The 20,345-nt window shown below is 39.5% G+C and overlaps 1 protein-coding gene and 1 long non-coding RNA gene across 2 annotated transcripts in view; both read left to right on the top strand.

Annotated features, from left to right (window-relative positions):
- The first annotated feature begins 767 nt into the window (after positions 1-767).
- LOC310739395 lies at positions 768-1,475 on the top strand. The gene is made up of 2 exons (XR_014537374.1): positions 768-843; positions 975-1,475. It is a non-coding gene; the product is annotated as an uncharacterized lncRNA (long non-coding RNA).
- Positions 1,476-2,130: 655 nt separating this feature from the next.
- The window catches only part of mfhas1 (multifunctional ROCO family signaling regulator 1), a 31,261-nt gene continuing 13,046 nt past the window's right edge, over positions 2,131-20,345 (top strand). The window contains exon 1 of the mRNA XM_083565057.1: positions 2,131-5,380. Within this exon, the coding sequence (XP_083421183.1) occupies positions 2,533-5,380 (2,848 nt within the window). The 5' untranslated portion in view covers positions 2,131-2,532. The remainder of the gene's footprint in view (positions 5,381-20,345) is intronic.

The raw sequence follows: 20,345 nt of genomic DNA, 5'->3' as shown, positions 1-20,345 counted from the left end.
GAACTCTATGGCCTGAATGAACAGCATAATCTCTTGAGAAAACCAGGCACCCCATATAACCGGGCCAAAACCATCCCTACAATGAAGCATGGTGGTGGCGGCGGCATTGTGCTCTGGGGATGTTTTTTCAGTGGCAGTCACTGGGAGACTAGTCAGGATCGAGGGAAATATGAATACAGCAATGCACAGAAGACATCCTTGATGAAACCCTGCTCCAGGGTATTCTGGATCTCAGACTGGGGCGACCCTAAGCACACAGCCAAGATAACAAAGGAGTGGCTATGAGATGACTCTGTGAATTTCCTTGAGTGGGCCAGCCAGAGCTCACACTTGAACCAGATCGATCATCTCTGGAGATGATCATACTCAAAGAGACTTGAGTCTCTAATTGGTGGTGATGGTGCTTCAGCAAAGTATTGAGCAAAGGCTGTGAATACTTATGTACATGTGATTTTATTTAGTTTTATATTTGTAATAAATTTGCAAAGATTTCAAACACACTTCTTTCACGTTGTCATTGAGGGGTATTGTTTGTAGAAGTTTGAGGAAAATAATTAATTTAAACCATTTTGAAATTATACAGTAACATAAAATGTGGAAAAAGTGAAACGCTGTGAATACTTTCCGGATGCACTATATATCTATGTTATATGCATTACCCTTGTAGCTCTATAATAATAATAATAATAATAATAATAATAATAATAATAATAGTTGCCTAGATTAATGCAATCTGTTGTCCATTTCTTTCTGTAATTTTTTAAAACAGGTCCCCTCTTGGCCAGCAGAGGGAGCCTGCTGCACTAAAACATTACAGAACATCTGGAAGAGAGCTGAGAATTGGTTAGAATGCGGTTAGAGCTAAAATCAGCCTCAAATTCAGAAGCAGAGAAAACTGTATTAGTCGTATTAGATTATGTTAATATTGTTTTCTTGTTTCACTTCCCCCCACTTTTATGTACAGTATGGTGTAGGGCTGATGCTGGGACCGGTCCTGTGCTGCTCATCCCAGCTCACACTCAGAACTTGCTTCTGTTCACCACCTGTATAGTGTACTGATTTACAGTCACACCATCTGGCATCAGTCAGAACAGGATGTGTTCCCTTTTGGTTCTGGTTCCTCTTATGGGTTTCTTCCTCATGACATTTTGTTTTTCCTAACCACTTTCAGCTCTGGTTTTTCATTTTGTCTCCAGATATCTTTAACTCTGCATTGTGGCCTATCTTTATATATTTTATATTAGAACTTTGAACAAACGAACAAACAAAAGGCTTACATACTCTTTCAGGACATATTTTACTGCAGCTGGAATGTACAGCAGGTACAATTTCAGTTCCACACATACAATAAAGGTCCTGTAAGGTCTAATTATGTTCTTCAAACCAAAGATATGAAACTTTAAAAGATCACCATTTTTTCATTTATGGGATTATATTTGTAAACACTAATTTAGTAAAGGCATTTGGAGAAAGGATCCTGTATTTCAGCCAGTTTTATCTTTCTTTATCTTTTTTTTAAATGATTTTTTCAACTGTTTAGATTCTGTTGTTCAAAAACTCTAATTATTTGACTGTAGTTTAGTACAACAACAACTACAATTTATTTAGCCGGTGTCTAACATTGATCCACATTGTAGATTTATTTATTGTATAAATCAACACAATACAAGTTTCCAGTAAGATGAACGATGACGTCACATTACTCCGGGAAGGTGGGATCGTGACGCTTGTTGGCTTTGCGCTGGTTGCCCAGCCGGTTGCCAGATTCGTATATTTGAACGCTATATTTTAATCACACTAATTCCACACCTGACATTAAACCCAGTTACACAGAAGTGTATAATAATAATAATAATAATAATAATAATAATAATAATAATAATGCTTTACGGTGTGATGTTAAATAACAAATATTCATTATAAATACAATGAGCAAATAGTAATAACTATGTAAATAGTTGAAAAAAGTGTATAAAATATACTTTTTATAGAATTAAAATAAAAGAAACAACGTAGAAGTAATGTGCAACAAATATAAGTATAAATAAATGAGTCAAATTTGTATAATTATTTAATATTTTTTATTAATGATAAAAATTTGATCTGGCAACCCTGTTTTGCACGCAGTGGGGATTTCGGGCGGGGACGTGAGGAGGGAGAGGAGCGAACACGCCGGAGTGTGCGTTTTATTTATTCGGCTTTGGTCTCCGGTTGGATTCGGATTGATGCCGCGGTACCCGGGAAACCGCTGGCGCTGCGGGGAGAACAGTCCGGATTGAAACCCGGACTGGTTCTGGGACCATTTGAAGATCAGGTTTGTCTGTGTTTTTCCCTCCGATGGCGCAGATAAAGAGGATGTGGGAGACACCGCCGAGGCGTTCGGGTGCGACTGAGCGGTTTTTGTCCCGAGGTGGAGTAGCGGATCTTACAGCTGTGCTTGTGAACGTGCGGAGTGCTGGAGAGAGAAGGGCGAACAAAAGGGCCGCGATGCTGCCGGGGTAAAAATTGGACCGCGATTTGCAAATCGACGCAATGGCTGAGAATGAGACTAATCTGAGGACGGCAAGGATATGGCGAGACGCAGCGTTACGCTCCAGAAAACTGAGGAGCAACCTGCGCCAGCTCACTCTGAGCACCAACAACAGCCAGAAAATCACCTTACCTGACGACATTAAGGAAATCGAAGTTCTCAACCTGGGCAATAATTCTCTCCAAGAGCTTCCCGAGGGTCTGGGCTCCACTCTGACCAAGCTTCGCATCCTCATCCTGCGCAGGAACAAGTTCACCTCCGTGCCCTCTCCGGTATTCCAGCTCAGTCACTTGACCGAACTGGATGTCAGTCACAACTGCCTGAACCATTTCTCTGAGGACATCGAGCATTTGAAGGGCCTGAAAAAGCTCTGTGTGAGCCACAACAAGATCCAATACCTGCCTTCCCAAATTGGGACGTTGCAGGCCCTCGAGGAGGTCGATGTCAGCTTTAACGATCTTCATGATTTCCCCAGGTCCTTCACACAGCTCAAGAAGCTCAGGACACTAGACGTAGATCATAACAAGCTCCAAAATTTCCCGCCGGAGCTCCTCGCCCTCAGCGATTTGGAAGAACTCGATTGTTCAGGGAATAAACTAGAGGGTTTGCCAGGCAATATTACGATGCTGCAGTCGCTCAAGATTTTGTGGCTCAGCGGCACGCACGTTTCGTCCTTACCCGAAACCTTCTGCGATCTGCAGAACCTGGAGAGCTTGATGCTCGATAACAATGCTCTCGCAGCTCTGCCACACTCGTTCGGAAAAATGCAAAAGCTGAAAATGCTCAATCTGTCGTCCAACGCCTTTGAAGAGTTTCCTCAGGTTATTCTCACAATCACGAGCTTAGAGGAGCTGTATTTGAGCAGAAATAGGTTGTCGTTCCTTCCAGACGAACTTGGTCGGCTGTGTAACCTCGCCAATTTGTGGCTGGACAATAATAGAATAACGTTTCTCCCAGGCTCCATAGTGGAGCTTGAGAAACTGGAGGAGCTGGTTTTACAGGGTAACCAAATTGCCATCCTGCCAGACAATTTCGGAAAACTCGCCAAAGTTAATATTTGGAAAGTTAAGGACAATCCTCTGATACAACCTCCCTATGAGGTGTGCATGAAGGGCATCCCATATATCGCTGCCTATCAGAAGGAGCTCGCCCATGCCCAGACTGCTGTGAAACCAAGACTCAAACTAGTTTTGATGGGCCAGACAAACGCAGGGAAAACTAAGCTCAGGCAGTGCATTGTAAACAAACCGTTAGACGCCAAGACAATAACTGGTGGTAGAGGCATCGACGTGACGAACTGGGTAGCAGACGCTCACCGTAGTCTTACGTTCATCGTGTATGACTTATCAGGGAAGCAGAATTATGAGCTCATCAAACCTTTTTTCCTCTCGCCAGGCGCTCTGTACGTAGTGGTAGTGAACTTAAAGTTGTACACGTGTAAGACGTTCTACTCCAGCGTAGGGTATTTTCTTCACCTGCTCAGTGCCAAGGTTCCTCATGCAGTGGTTTGTGTTGTAGGAACGCACATGGACCTCTGTACTGAGGCGGAACTGGAGGAAAAGTGCTTGGATATCCACCGGCAGATCTCTCTGCAGGAAAAGAGAGACACAGAGGGTCTGCGAACATTTGCTAAGCAGGTGGACGAAGCGTCCGAGCTGGACTACGATGTCAGGGCGTCAAGTCCGCACGTGCTTTTTTACGGCGTCTCCGACAGGAACTTGAGACGGAAAAAAGCCCAGCTGCAGTACATGCTAAACAATCGACTGCAGATCCTGTCCCCGGTGTTTTGTGCCAGCTGTGTCACGATGCAAAATATCCAGCGCTTAAAGGAGAAGCTCATGTCTGTCGCTGATCACCGTGAGATCTTCCCCAACCTTCACAGAGTACTGCCGAAGTCGTGGCAGATGCTCGAGGAGCTCCATTTTAAGCCGCAGGACCTGTGGCTGTCATGGTGGGACTCTGCTCGCCTGGGCTTGCAAGCAGGACTGACGGAAGACCGTCTGCAAAGTGCACTGTCCTATTTACACGAGAGTGGAAAACTGCTGTATTTCGAGGACAGCGTAACACTTAAAGAATTTGTCTTCCACAACCTGCCACGGTTCATTGCCGTCTTGAACGTTTTCTTTCAGAAGGACCTTACCGCCATGCTGGAAAAATTACAGGCTGAAAGTGACACCGAAGAGAACGTTACTCCGTCCCAAATCCAGCATCACGTGGAAAGTTTCCTGCTGCACGGTCTGCTGCCCACCAACATCATCCGCCAGCTCCTCAAACCTCTTGTGCAGACGCATCAGGATTTGCACCTTATTATGGAGCTGCTTGAAAAGATGGGAGTTTGCTACTGCATGAACAAACCTAGGAGCAAACCACTAAACGGAGCTCCTGTGGTTTACAAATTCCCCAGCCTGGTCAGCAGTGAGGAGCCCAACACTGAACCCTGGCACAATGGTGGCTCATCGGTCGCTGGGCAGTTTTTCTCGTTGGAACAGTTGAAGATTGAGTATAGTTTTCCATTTCTTATCCCCCCTGGACTTTTTGCACGGTTCAGCGTGCAAATCAATAGCCACGTGGTGCAACGTAGCGATGGTAAGGATTACATCTTTGCCTACCGGGGTAAAGTGCCTGTGATGGTGAACTACCGGCAGTCTCGAACCAGACTGCACCCGGAGACCCTCGCCATTTCTAGTCACGCGTCTTTGCCAAATATCTGGACGGCTTGGCAAGCGATTACTCCACTGGTAGAGGAGCTAAATGTTCTCCTGCAGGAATGGCCTAGTCTCCATTATTCTGTACATATACTGTGTTCCAAGTGCCTGAAGCGAGGGTCACCCAACCCACATTCCTTTCCAGGTGAGTGGACAGTTTGGCTTATTTGCTTTGTGGTCACTCAGTAATATGATTCCTCTGCATGGACATTGAGTAAGCAATGACTAATCTCTTAAATTCCAATAAGCCAAAGAACTGGCAAGCAAAATTCGATTAGCTACCGGAGAAGCACTAAACTAGTATAAAAGCCTAATCAGATTTGAAATATTGAACTTTACCTTTAAACCAATTTTGATGTCTAGAATGTTATTTATGCACACTGAGAGGATGTATTGTCACTGAGATGACGGAGCCTACACAAAAGCACGTGAGATGAGTGCTAGTGACAGAGCAGGGATGTTGGGTGGGTTTCCAACCCCACCTCGTAAAAACAGAAATGAATTGGCTCTGCTCTGTTGAGCTGTAAATATCTATGGTAACCAGTTATGGTGTAAATAAAATGAGAATTTGGCAGGCTTTCTGATACCAAGATTTTTAGCATAGCATTCGGACCGAAACAAAGAGCGCATGTCACATGACAGCAATGCAGATGAACTGTGAGGTAAAATGCACTTCATATTACACTCCTGTCATATTTCTCTTAATCCTAGTTTATGGTTGCCCAGATCAAGCAGCGGATTAGTTCACGTCTGTGGTTATAGCCGCTCCAATCGCTTCCCACTGTTCTTTGCGGAGCGCTCTATTTGACGCGCCTCTCAAATTTGTGGAACAAAACCACAATTCCTTAAAATGCTACGGGCTAAAGATCAGATTGAATCGAGAGCATGATGTAGTGTAATACACTGGTGAGTCTGCTCGAAAAAAAACCCAAAAAACGTACAACCAGAAATTGTTTACAACGGCTCCACGGCCGGGAAATTGGCAAGTTTACAGAAAACTGAGTAAACGTTGTTGTGGTTTTTGTGGCTGCTGAAATGGTTGTTGTTGTTTTTTTTGTATGCCTGTTCTTCCACCACCCTTTCATCATCCACCATGTTTTCGTGAATAAACACAACTAAACACGGGTTATGGACCTTTTTAAAATAAACGGTGGCGTCCCAAAGCGGAATTGATTTCGAATTAGAAATAAACAAAAGGTTTAAAACAAAGAAAGTAAATGTTCAACATACTACTTTCTAATCTCTTCTATCGAAGGACGTGTTCAGACGAGACTCGGACTGATTCGATCTTAAAAGGGATTGTACTTTTTTGCACAAATGTCGAAATTCATGTGAAAGCTTCTACTTGCCATTCAAGTTGTCAAAATTTTCACCAGTGGTCTCAGACTCTCGGACCACTCGGTCCTGTAACGTTAAAACGTTGTAACGATGCGGCTCCCCCCACATCATAGTAAATTGTAAACCCTTCTAAATGAGACGACTCGAAATCGGCGAGGGGACGGCATCGCATGTGTTTCTTCTTCATGCTTCTTTAAGCTGATGCTCATGCTGTGTGGAAAACAAATATAGGTGGAAAATTCAAAGGAGAACAGAAGTAACACCTAACTGACAGAAGAGACAGTAATGATAAAGTTTCCACAGCTATGCTTATTGCTGATGTCACTGTTAGGGTTGCAGTTCCAGTTTTACAGCAGATATATTCATATGCGGAGCTGGATTATTGTTTATTCTGGCTGAAGATATAACTTTTAAGAGGTTTTCATAAGAATTTTATGTCGGTCAGGTCATCTTTTATACGGCTTGAATCACTTATTGTTGAGCCCTTTAAGATTTCCCACATGAATCCTGTGTTTTAAGTTTAACGTCCATATAATTGGTAACGCAGGTATTTTGTAATGTGCGTATGGTATCCCTGCTACTCTACAAATTACCCGAAAGGTTATAAAAAGCATAAGGAAGAAGCTTTGATTTCAAAAGCATAGCTACTTATCATTGAAAGTGAGTGTCAATGTTCATGTAATATTCCCATGTAATAATATTTTTTTATTAAATACTGTTTATTGGTCACTTTTTTTTTGCTTCAATTTTTTTTCTTTTTCAACTTTCTTAGATTTGAAGATCTTTTTAGCCTTGCATTTTTTTCCCGATTGCGCCATATTAGGGAATGATGTTTTTGGCACACATGCATGTTGATTCTGTTCTAGAGCTGCTCAGTCCTGGTAGACTAAACACAAAGGAAACGCAGAACCACAGCTTTCTCACCTGATCCACAAGCTTCACAAGCAATCTAATATAAAATTAGATATAGTTGGTTTTTTTCCCAGGATTTTTGCTGGGATGAAAATGGTATACTTTGGTAATACACGTGTCCACATTTTTTGTTTGGGAAAGAAATATGACTGGAAAAACCTCAGTGTCACAAGACAAGTTCACTTGCTTTACTTACAAATAAGAAATGAATCAGTGAAGCGGGAAACGTGAGGACGCTAAAAGGCTCCCAACCAGCATTTCTGTCTCTCTTTAAATTACACTGGTTACTCTAATAGTAACACTTGCACACCCTTACGTTCATGCAGTTGCTCAGTTGACGATCAGGTAGCAGTAGCACAGTGCATTTAAATTATGCAGGTACAGTCAAGAGCTTCTTTTAACATTCCCATTAAATGTCAGAATGGGGAAAATATATCAGAGACCGTGGTTGATGATTATATGTTTTCTATATTTGTGTATTAATATACATTTATATGATTTGGTCAACCGTGCAAAGTAATGGAGAGTGTGTTAGAGAAGTGAAGAAAAGAGTGCAGGCAGGGTGGAAAAGAGTGGAAAGAGTGATTTGTGTTTAGAGACAGTGTCATTGAGTAAAAGACAGGAGGTGGAGCTGGAGGTAGCAGAGCTGAAGATGTTGAGGTTTTCGTTGGGAGTGACGACGATGGACAGGATTAGAAATGAGTTAATTAGAAGGACAGCACATGTAGGTGGTTTTGGAGACAAAGTGAGGGAGGCGCGATTGAGATGGTTTGGACTTGTGCAGAGGAGGGACATGGGGTATATCAGTAGAAAAATGCTGAGGATGGAGCCACCAGGAAGGAGGAAAAGAGGAAGCCCAATGAGGAGGTTTATGGATCTGGTGAGGGAAGACATTCAGGTAGTTGGGGTGAAAGAGACTTATGTAGAGGACAGAGTAATATGGAGACGGATGATCCGCTGTCACCCCTAATTGGAGAAGCTAAAAGAAGAATATTGTGTATTATTATAAATTTAGTTGTAGTAAACTTTGTGGCCAAAAATAATTCAAAAGTTTGTGCTGCAGTTTAATAAACTGTAAACTGCAAACACTTTGGGACTCCTAAACATTTAGATGTGATTTCAGGACATACCATTACACATTTGCTGTTATAATAACCTCCCCTAGTCTGGAAAGATGTTGTTCTAAATGTAGATGCTCAATCTAAGGCATTAGTGAAGTACTGAGGTAGGTAGGGAGGTGAGAAAGCCTGGGATGCAGTCAGCGTTACCATTCATTCCAAAGGTGTTCAATGGGGTTGAGTTCAGAGCTCTATAGCAGGCCACTCAAGATCTTCCACTCCAACCCCTGTAAAGCATATCGTCATGGAGCTTGCTTTGTCATGCTGGAACAGGTTTGGGTCTTCAAGTTAAAATAGAAGGGAAGATTTATTGCTACCGCATTTAAAAACTTCCTATACACTTGTGTGTTTTTAACTTTGTGGTAACAGTTTGGAAAGCCACATAGGGCTGGAAAAGTCAGGTGTCCCAATACTTTTGTCCATAGAGTGTAGTTCGAATATGTAACCTGTTCGTGGGACTCTATTAATAACAGATCCTTATTAGAAGGCAGTATATTTTTGTCCTCTGCATTCCTTATATTTAACCTCTCTCTCAATTTACTCTTTGTTTCAAGACATTTCTCCAGTTGGCTTTTCAGCTTTTCATTAAAAGCGAATAATTTTCCTGTTCGCTTATAGTCATCATAGCAGCAGTCCCTCATTGGTATTTTAGCTCCGCCAATGTAAGCATGTAGAGTCAGGAAGATGAGATTGAGTGCAGGAAAGACTTCCTTGTGTTGGAGCCAAGTTGGACATTCAACTTGTTACCTCCTGTTTCTTGGCTGGAGATGTGTGAGAAATTAGAGATGGGTCTCAGAGCCCTGACGATATGTAAAAGCAGGCCTGAACTCAGATACTGGGTCAGCCAACATGATCTATTTCCCACCAGAGTGACTTTCAGCAGATTGGGTATTTGTGATGTGGTGTTTTGCTGTTTTGAAAATCACAGGTTTATACAGATGTTCAGTGTTCATTCTTTTTTTTTTGTATTGGTTCATTCATGTGAACATGGGATACCTGTTGTTAATAGTGTGGAGTTTTCTGTAAGGAGAAGTTTATTTAACATCTATGGATGGAGGCACTTTATAACACTTAAGCATGAAGGTATTACTTGAGGCATGACCTTAAAATGTTTCTAGACACAGGATTTTACAGAGTTTATCCAGATTCACAGAGAAAGAAAAGGGTGGGTAAATGTGTCTTAAAATCTGTAACAAAAGAGAAAAGTGGATTTGTTTTATGGATGTTTCGAAAAGCAATGCCTGGAACTACAAATGGATAATAAGTATAATGTCTTATTCATTAATAACAAATTGTTATCTTTGTTAAATTGCTGAGGTGTAAGAGGAAAAAAAAAACACTCATACTGCTATTAAAAATAATCAACTTCAGGTTTTTTTTTTTTTTTTTGTACTATAAAACGCAATGTTTTGAATGTTATAGTGAGTACATGATACGTCTTCACTGCCTAACCACATATTAACAAATTGCTGTTGTGATTATAGTTGTGATTAGGGCTGAAACGATTCTTCGAGTCATTCGAATACAAAAAAGCATCGAGGCAAACGATTTTCTATTTTACTCCATTTAACTAGACATGGAGCACTGTGTTACCTTACGGACCGTTATTACCGATGCACCACCCGCTAAACTCTTCACCGCTGTGGACAGGTAACACAGAAGATGCTGCAGAACGAAAAATGGAGGAACGTAGAGAAAACAGGGGCGAGGAAAAGATTCAGGCCAAAGAAATTTACAAAGTTTGTGATGATTCCAAACTAAAAGATAAGGAAAACACTGTACAATGCGGTTATCGTTTTTTAAGTAATTTAAAATAGATTTTTATATTTTTATCGATCAGATATTTATTTATTTGTATTTTGATGCAATATGGCAATGAAATGCACTAAATGGGTTTAGTTTTCACGGATATTCTTGTATGCAATTTCATCAATAAAAATGTTCATTATTTATAAAACAACAAATTACATGATCGTTTTAAGAGACCCGTCTTATTTTCTCTTGCCTCTTTAATAAAGAAGTACTTTTTATCCGATCAATTGATTAAATAATCGGTATATAGAATATCCGATCACTAAAATAATCGATTGCTGCAGCCTGTAGTTGTGGTGTTTTAAGCACAATATCTTTGAGTGGCAGTTTTCCTGAACTGATTTTACACTCAAGTTTTTCAAGCAAGTTATAGCACAATGCAGGGTGGTCATTATTTTTGTGAACCTTTGACAACTGTATAATTTTATGGTATGGGTCTACAGTAAGTGCAGTCTGTGTTTTTGGGTTTCCTCTTGTGTCTGGTTCCTCTCAAGGTTTCTTCATTATGCCAACTCTGGGAAATATTTTTTTTTTGCCACAGTCACCACCGGCTCACTCATCAGGGACAAACTTACTTATAAAGAACATATTCACTTTTAATCACCACATTAACTGTATAAAGCTGCTTTGAGACAATGTTCATTGTTAAAAGCGCTATACAAATACAAATGAATTGAATTGAATTTTTGCTTGAACTATACCCTATGATATAACTACTAAAGATGTATACACTGCTGCAGGTGGATTATAGAAGTTTCTGTTTTAGAATGAAGAACAGGTTCGGGTTTCTATAGTAGATTATGTTCATCCCAGTTCACTTCATTGCTTGGCAGTTGTAGTGGAGCTCACAGTGAAGAGAGCAGCATTTGAAGTCTTTTACCATAGCTCTTACTTTTGTTGATGGTAAGGAGTTTGTTGCTGTTACTCTGAGTGGTATCAGGCCTGCTCAGCCATCTGTGAAGAGACGTATCTATGTTCACTTTGTGTGGCACATGTCCAGCTCTGTGAATCTTAGGCATTATGTTCATTCCAGTGGCGCCGTGACTACGTGGGCCGTATTAACACGGGATTTAGTGAGACTGATGCCATTGCAATTACATTACAAAAGCAGATTTTATAGGGCTTTATCTTCCCTGTATGTATTTTGTATAGTTTTATGTTACTTTTACAAGAATTGTACCATCAAATATGTTTTTAAAGAAAGGCATTACATAACCAACATTTTTCTACTTATTATTATTCTTAGTATTTTGATTAGTAAGAGTGTTTAAGCATGTGTATTAGCATATTACAACAGAATAGTGTTGGTCTACGAAAGCTTGTCAACTGCCAAAAAAGATCAAATATTAGTTTAATTATACTTTAATAATATTAATAATGCTTAACTACATAAAGAGCTTATACCTTGACTCGATTTGTACAACAAACGTAAATATTTGAAAATATTTTATTTTAAAATAATAATAATTTTTTTTTTAAACAAAGTTTCTGTTGAAGCCAATTAAACGCTGTAGTATAAAAACATTTAAAAAATGAATGTGTAAAACTGGGATTGTTTTTTTTTTCTTTTTTTTTTACAATGCATGCAAACTTTGATCAAGTTATTGAATAAAGCTACTTCTCATAGTGAAACCTATAATCGATTTAGTTTATAATTAGATACTAGCTGTCAAAATGGCTGATGCGACGATGCTGCGGTTGCATTGAAATCCCCGAATGCAATTTCTTCCATCGGGGCTAATCAGCTTTTTGAATGCTAGAACTTTACTATGTAGTAGATTATGTCAAAACAATGCTTCAGAGACTACAGCACAAATATGTACCTTTTGTATCAAAGTTAGATTTTATAATATCAGGATTTGTGTTCATACATTTCAAGATATATTTCCAAAAACTATGGAAATTTAGTATTTAGAACTATAAACTAAACTATAGTATTTACATTAGACCTGCTGAAACAGTACAAATTCCTCAGAGCTTAGATGTTTAGTAAAAGTGCAATACATTTCCTGATGGCTTGTGCTGCGTTGCTAAAAGGCCCTGACAGTTCTTTTTGTGTGCGTGAGGTTGTCTATGGGCTTCGCTGATTTCTTCTGAGAGACATGCCCCTTGTAATCCGGTTAGTGGATTTAAGGGGATTAGTGCGAGTGTAAATGGGACATAGAATTTATGTAATTGCATATAAGCAACAGTCAAACAGACATTTTCTTTTCATTACAGTGTAGAAAAGCAGCAAAGTAAGAAGACACCGTTATTATTTTCTATTTGGTCCAAACATACATTGCAATTTTATGATCCCATCCTGGTCTACATCCCATGGTGTAATTAAAAAAAGCAACTGTTTTATTGCAGAAATAGAGCTAACTTCTAATGAGCAATTTGAGGAAAGTTGGCAGAAATCATTCACTGTTCATTATCATTCATTTCCTTGGATAGAAAAAAGTACCTGCCTAGTACCTCGAAGCCATGTGAACACAATGTGTAAGTAATTAAGTTAAATGGTTACACAGGTTCTGAGAAATGTCTCTCAGGTGTAACTGCTTTTTCGTGACTAAGGGTGTGGCAGAGCCGGCAGCTACATGTCCCAATGCTAAAAATCATGCTGATATGTCTTATAAAAGATTGATTTGCTGTGCTAATGATTTGATCTAGAGATTGTGATTCTCATATAACCGTGTAGCTGCAAGTGATAGTTCCTATATTTATATGTTTCTATTAAGCCAGCTATTGAGTATTAATGAAGTATTCTTGTAGTCATTTGAATGGTCTGGACAACATCTGATCCAATAACAATTTGAGAGCTGGGTCTCCTGACACAGCTCTAACATTTACATACATTTACGGCATTTGGTAGATGCTCTTATCTAGAGTTCCTTATCGTTATCTCAGTTATTACAACTGTTGTTTGGGTTGGGTGGGCAAGAGAAAAGGGGCCCAGCTGTAGGAGCTTTGCAGTGGGATTTAATCTTATGACCTTCCGATTAGAAGTCTAACATCTTTATCACTGAGCTGTCATTTCCCAAAAACTCTGATTCTTGAAGCTGTCAAGAGTATCACATATTCCCCCATGTGCATATATTGAGTTTCTTCCATGTTCTCTGGATTCCTCACACATTCCAAAACCTTATCCTTTCATGGAATGGTGACATTACATTCTCCCTAGATGTGAACATGAGTTTAGATTTGGATTTGTGCCCCATTTTGGGTATATTCCTTCATTATACCTAGTGTTTCCCTGCTGCCAGCATTTTGTACTCTTACTGAAACGGAGTAGGTATCAAATTCTATTAAATATTTTATTACCAACATTGAATGAAAACAATAATTTAAATATAGCTCACTGCACATTCTCCAGTTTTGTGTGCTATGTGTGAATTTCTAGTATTTCGTTATGATTTTTTTGCCACCCCGAACACACCTCTTTTACTCAAGTAGAAGTACATATACTTATGTTTTAAAAGGAGTTCTGACTACACTATTTTACCCAAGTTAAAGTAAATAAGTATGAGCTTTAACATGTACTTCAGTAAAAAGTGAAGCCTAACCCTGGCCATTACTACTACCTGTTTCACGCTGGTATATTACCTACTTCATATTAATATATTAATACACGAGAATTTCTAATTTTGTTGCTTATTGAATGTATTCAGGCTGAACATCCACCATATAAAACACAAACAGAGAAAAGATGATGACGATCAGGTGATTAGGAATGTCTCTGTCTCATCCATGTTAGACATACATCTTGTTGCCTTCTGCCCTGCTCATTGTTAGCTTCGTAATCTAACTCCTCTTGTGTGTGAGAACCAGGAAATGATACACCAGTGGTAGATTGAAAAAGCTGCACAATGACAAGAAATAGGTTGATGGGCTGAAAACAGTAGGTAATGAGAAGAAAAAATATCACCAAATAGATTTAAATTAAAGTAACGAGCCTGGTATGAAAACGTAAGAAGTAGAAAGTACAGATATTTGTGTAAAAAATGTAATGAGTGAAAGTAAAAATTTAAATCTAATAAAGAACTTATACCAGAAAAATCGACCTAAGTACAGTAACAAAGTATTTGTACTTCACTATTTCCCACCTCTGCCTACCAATGCCTTTCCTGGGAAATATGTTTGGGAAAAGGCATGAAATGTCAGTTCTTCGTGACTGTAGCAGCTCCTCGGTCCTGTGAAGCTTTTCTTCTGGTTTGCTGATCCAGCCTCAGTGAAAACACATTGATTTTCACCTCAAAGCAAAGGCAAACATGATCATGAAAGCCACAACAAGACTTGATCCTACACAGAGGAAGCACTGGGATATTTCTGGGCAGTGGTTCTTCAGTTTCTTATTTTGGCCTTGTGTGTGCGTGTTATTGAGCGGATTCCCGGGTGTTCAGGTTGCCGTGGAAGATAAAAAGTAAAGTCGATTTCAACATCCTGACTGACAGCCACTGCAAACACTGATGCAAACAACTGCTTCTTTCTTTTATGGTGTCACACAACTAAGACAAGAGTGATCACAAAACCCATTTGTCTTACATTTTGTGTGTTTTGGATGACTTTTTTCAAGTTTATATCAAAAGTAATTAATATGAAACAGTTTTGCGTAATGGTACTTAAATTTGTCTGTATTTGAAATAAACAGTGGAATCTATATAAAATGGCAGCACTTATCAGTTATACAATCAATTAAGGTTCATGTTAGTGAGTCTCCTTAACTGAAATTTACATAAAACTGAGTGAATTTAGGATTCTAACATTGTTCCAACTGGACAATTGATACCACGTTTCCTGTGTAAATGCGATTCACAGATTAATGTGTTCTTATCCAATTTGATAAATGAGCAACAATGCACAGTCCTGATCCGCAAATTTACAGTGTAATACTTCAAGCTGGAGCGAGATAGGGTGTGGTATATTTAGTCACTAAACAGCCGCTTATTTATACAGGAAGAGGGAATTGTCAGTTTGACATGGCAGAACATCCACAGTCATTAATTTCTTCATTCAAAATAAATAAGGATGAGGAGCCATTATCTTTTTTTTATTTTTTTTTATTAGATCATATTGCATTTGAGAGCAAAGAAATAAAGGCGTTTTAGTTAATATATATAATTTTTTTTTTTACCAATTTATGTAACACAATACAGTTGAATTTAAATGTGGTCGTCTAAACGCAGTTGACAAGCTTGCTTCTAATCAAACATCTGGCAACCTCAGATTCATGATTTTTCATATACTGACTGGACAACGCTTGAGAACCCACTGATTTCGTCTCTTTACATGAGAACTTTCCCTATTTAAAACATTGAGAACCTACATTGCTGATTGGGACAACCCTATATGTTCGATTCAGATATGTTGATTTTTTTTTCCAATCCAATGTTTTATAAGGATCTTAACTTCATGGTGCTCGAAATAAGTCCTTCCTGTCGATAATTGATGGCCAGGAAAGCGTACAACAACATCCAGGTTTTATGTAGCTTATATTTCAGTGGGTAGGTCTCTATTGTGCAATTAAAGTGAGAAATAACACGATACTGTATTCTAAAATTGTCACATCGCTGTATGCAGGAAAGTGAGTGGAACAGGAAACTCATTGGGTGTTTCCATGATATTAGATCTAGTAAGATGTCTGACTTCTTTCCTGGCGAACCTTCAAACCTTCAAAATGAAAGCGATATCGAGTGACTCAATTCAAGCGATATTATTTTCATCCCTGCTTCCGTGCAGTAAACATGTCCTAACTGTGAAGTGCTGAGAGCTTATTCAGATGATATTCGGTTTCCTTTATGCCTTAAAATTTTTATTTTTATTTTTAATTTTTTTTGAGGATGTGCACAAAAACCCTGACCTTAACTGCTTTTATTGCATTATGTACAGATAATGCTTTTGCAGAAAGTAGCCTGGAAGGGAGTCAAGATGAGAAAGCAGTGCCAGACTACGTCCACATTAATTCGAAAAATACATTTAAAAATACTTTATTTTTCTCCCCTCTACTATTTTTTATTTTTTTTACATTTACACCAAGCCAGTGTTTTTGACTATTGAAAATAGAGCTTTTCGAATACTCGATGACAGTTTTAGTCATGGAATGCAGTCATATGACTCATTCAGCTCAAAACCACCAAGTAGCTGGTTGTGATTTTAACTGGTTTAATAACAGTTTTAAATATTGTCACGTTGTAAAAATGTCACCTTACATTATTTCACAGGAAACAATGTTCACCACAAAAAGACAAACTAAACGTGTTTATGAAAATGGCCCAGGCCAAAAGTGTTTTTGCAGGCGAAGTGAAAGAATCTCAGATGCTACAGTGTGAATGAGCAATTTTTGTAAATTGTTTAAAAATGGCATTAAAGTGCTTTAAAAAAAATCACTGGTTTGTAAGGATTTATTTAGATCCCACTGGAACGTTGAGGGATAAGGATTCATTATAAAATGCTTTAATTTGTAAAGAATCAGGAAAAAATATAATTGTTATAAAACACAATTAAATGTTTGTTGTAACAAACAAACGAATACAAATGTTATGTTACAATAATAATGATTGTGAGATTCAGGGAAGAGGTCAGGCAGGGGCTCGGTGGTGGTGAAGAGGTGCGGGATGATTGGGCAACTACTGCAGAAGTGATAAGGAAGACAGTTAGAAAGGTATTTGGTGTGACATCTGGAAATAGAAAGGAAGACAAAGAGACGTGGGGTTGGAATGAGGAAGTGCAGGAAAGCATAAGGAGAAAGAGTTTGGGCGAAACAGAATTGGGATCGACAGAGTGATGAGAAAATTAGGCAGGAGTACAAGGAGATGCGGCAGAAGGTGAAGAGGGATGAGGAAAAAGCATATGAGTAGCTGAAAAGTATTTATACCGATTGGCCAAGCAGAGGGACAAAGCTGGGAAGGATGTGCTGCAAGTAAGCGCAATAAAGGATGGAGATGGAAATGTGTTGACTAGTGAGGCGAGTGTGTTGAGAAGATGGAGGGAGTATTTTGAGCAACTGATGAATGAGGAAAATGAGAGAGAGAGAGAAGGTTGGATGATGTGGAAATGGTGAAGCAGAAAGTGGATGGGATTAGTAAGGAGGAAGTGAGGGCAGCGATGAAGAGTGGAAAGTCAGTTGGATCAGATGACATACCAATAGAAGCGTGGAGATGTTTAGGAGAGATGGCAGTAGAGTTTTTAGCAAGATTGTTTAACAGCATTTTGGAAGGTGAGAAGATGCCTGAGGAATGGAGGAGTTTGCTGGTACTGATCTTTAAGAATAAGGGAGATGTGCAGACCTGCAGTAACTACATGGGAATTAAGTTGATCAGTAACACCATGAAGTTATGGGAAAGAGTAGTGGAAGCCAGGCTGAGAGAAGAGATGACCATCTGTGAGCAGCAGTATGGTATCATGCCGAGGAAGAGCACCACAGATGCATTATTTGCTTTGACAATGTTGATGAAGTGTAGAGAAGGTCAGAAGGAGTTGTGTTTTTGTAGATTTAGAGAAAGCATACAACAGGGTGCCAAGAGAGGAGTTCTGGTATTGTATGAGGAAGTCAGGTGTGTCAGAGAAGTATGTGAGGGTGGTGCAGGACATGTATGAGGACAGTGTGGCAGCAGTAAAGTGTGCAGTAGGAACGACAAACTGGTTCAGAGTGAAGGTTGGGTGCATCATGGATTGGCTCTGAGCCCTTGCCTGTTTGCAGTGGTGATGGACTGAGACAGGAGTCTCCGTGGACTATGATGTTTGCAGATGATATTGTGATTTGTGGTGAGAGTAGGGAGCAGGTTAAGAAGAGCCTAGAGAGGTGGAGGTATTCGCTGGAGAGAAGGGGAATGAAAGTCAGTAGGAGTAAGACAGAGTACATGTGTGTGAATGAGAGGGAGGGCAGTGGAGTGGGGCAGATGCAGGGAAAAGAGGTGGAGAAGGTGGAGGAGTTCAGGTACCTGGGGTCAACAGTGCAGAGTAATGGAGAGTGTGTTAGAGAAGTGAAGAAAAGAGTGCAGGCAGGGTAGAGTGGGTGGAGAAGATAGTGATAGAAGGGTATGTGCAAGAATGAAAGGGAAAGTTTATAGGACTGTGGTGAGACCTGCGATGTTGTATGGATTAGAGACAGTGGCATTGAGTAAAAGACAGGAGGTGGAGCTGGAGGTAGCAGAGCTTAAGATGTTGAGGGTGATATAAGAGGGACAGTGCACGTAGGACGTTTTGGAGACAAGGTGAGGGAGGAGAGATTGAGATGGTTTGGACATGTGCAGAGGAGGGACATGGGGTATATGGGTAGGAGAATGCTGAGGATGGAGCCACTAGGAAGGAGGAAAAGAGGAAGACCAAGGAGGAGGTTTATGGATGTGGTGAGGGGAGACATGCAGGTAGTTGGGTTGAAAGAGGCAGATAATGTATAAAGTATCATAAAAATGTCATTGTTCGGTAGAAATGTGATCGTGGTCCCCCCCGTTTTTTTTTTTTTTTTTTTTATCCTCGGGAGCGTCACCCCCACACAGGCCTTTTCAATTTGACTTGTTTTCGAAGGAAAGAGAATTTTATTGTAGTCACAAGCCTGCACTGTTTTCATAACTAATACATAAGGCTTCCATTATTATCACGAGGCCGTTCTCACTGTATACTATTCAGATTTTGGAATAAGGGGCATATTTGAATTAAGGAATTAATCACTTTTAGGGGTATTAAGGGAAAATAATCAATAATGGGATGGTGTGATGAAGTACAGTTACTGTTACCGTATCACACTGTTACCATTCAATTTATTGTTCACTTAAACCACGTATCACAATTTTTGTCCATTTATCCGTACACTTAATGTTGCAAAAAGTTATGTAAAGCAAATTATGCATAAACTACTAACAGTAATTAGTATTTGTACCGAAGTTGTTTGGTACAGGGCTTTGGGTTTGATTCGCACGAATGCAATAATCTTTACGTACAGAAATCGAAAAGAGTTCCCTCAGGAACGTATTAAGTGGTGGACCGCAAGTTTGTTTATTGTCCGCCTCTCACTTTGAGCGCATTTAAGAAGAAAAAAATGTATAATAATTTTATTATTAAACTTGAAACCATACAAGTCAAGTTTATTTCTATAGCGCTTTTCACAACAGACATTGTCTCGAAGCAGCTTTACAGAAATCAACAGTCAAGGTGAATGGTGTGCATTTATCCCTGATGAGCAAGCCTTGGACACAACAATGCCAGAGTTTAAAAAAAAACAAACAAACAAAGAAACTAGAGTTAGCACAGTATCACTATGGCTAGTCACCTTGTACAGGAAATACGATATGGGGCGTGCTGTTTTGTGCATGAGCGAAATCAAGGCCACTTCCTGGTCATTGGGTTATAGCCACTATATGGATTCCCTAGCATTTGATGTTTAACTTCATTCTATGCTCAATGTGAACCTGTAGCAATCCGGTATTTCCAACAATTATTTGTAATTGGAAAGCATTTTTCTGTGATATTCTCCATATTAGCTTTAAGGGACATACAGTCCTGAGGAAGTTAAATATCCGTGTATCCTTTATCTCATTTCATCATCTCTTTGTTTGATGAATTTCCCTTTAGGTCACTGCACATGAATGAATATTTGAAGTGCACCATGTTTCACATTCAGTGAGTCTGAATACCTTTTAGTGTGTCGAAGGAGCCATGCCTCATTTAATTAAAGCATGATTGATAAGTTACTTATTCACACTAAGTGACTTCCACTCTGCCTGTCTGTTGCTGCTCATAATGTCTGTACTCTTTTTGAATGTTGGGAGTAATTTGAGCAGACTGCTAATTCTGTATATCCTACTCTGTGCTGTACGTGCTTCATTTCCCTGTTTGGAGTTTCCAAGTTTGCCCTAGTTATGACCTTTCTCCTCCTGTACAGCTGTCATAAATCGGCCTGTGGCTTGTGGTTCACATTTAGTATTTTAGCAGACACTCATAGGGGTTGCACAC

The sequence above is a fragment of the Silurus aristotelis genome (genome assembly GCF_946808225.1).
Source record: "Silurus aristotelis genome assembly, chromosome: 16".
Classification (NCBI taxonomy): Eukaryota; Metazoa; Chordata; class Actinopteri; order Siluriformes; family Siluridae; genus Silurus; species Silurus aristotelis.
The sequence above is the reverse complement of the archived record's forward strand: the minus strand, read 5'-3'. Positions and strand labels throughout refer to the sequence as shown.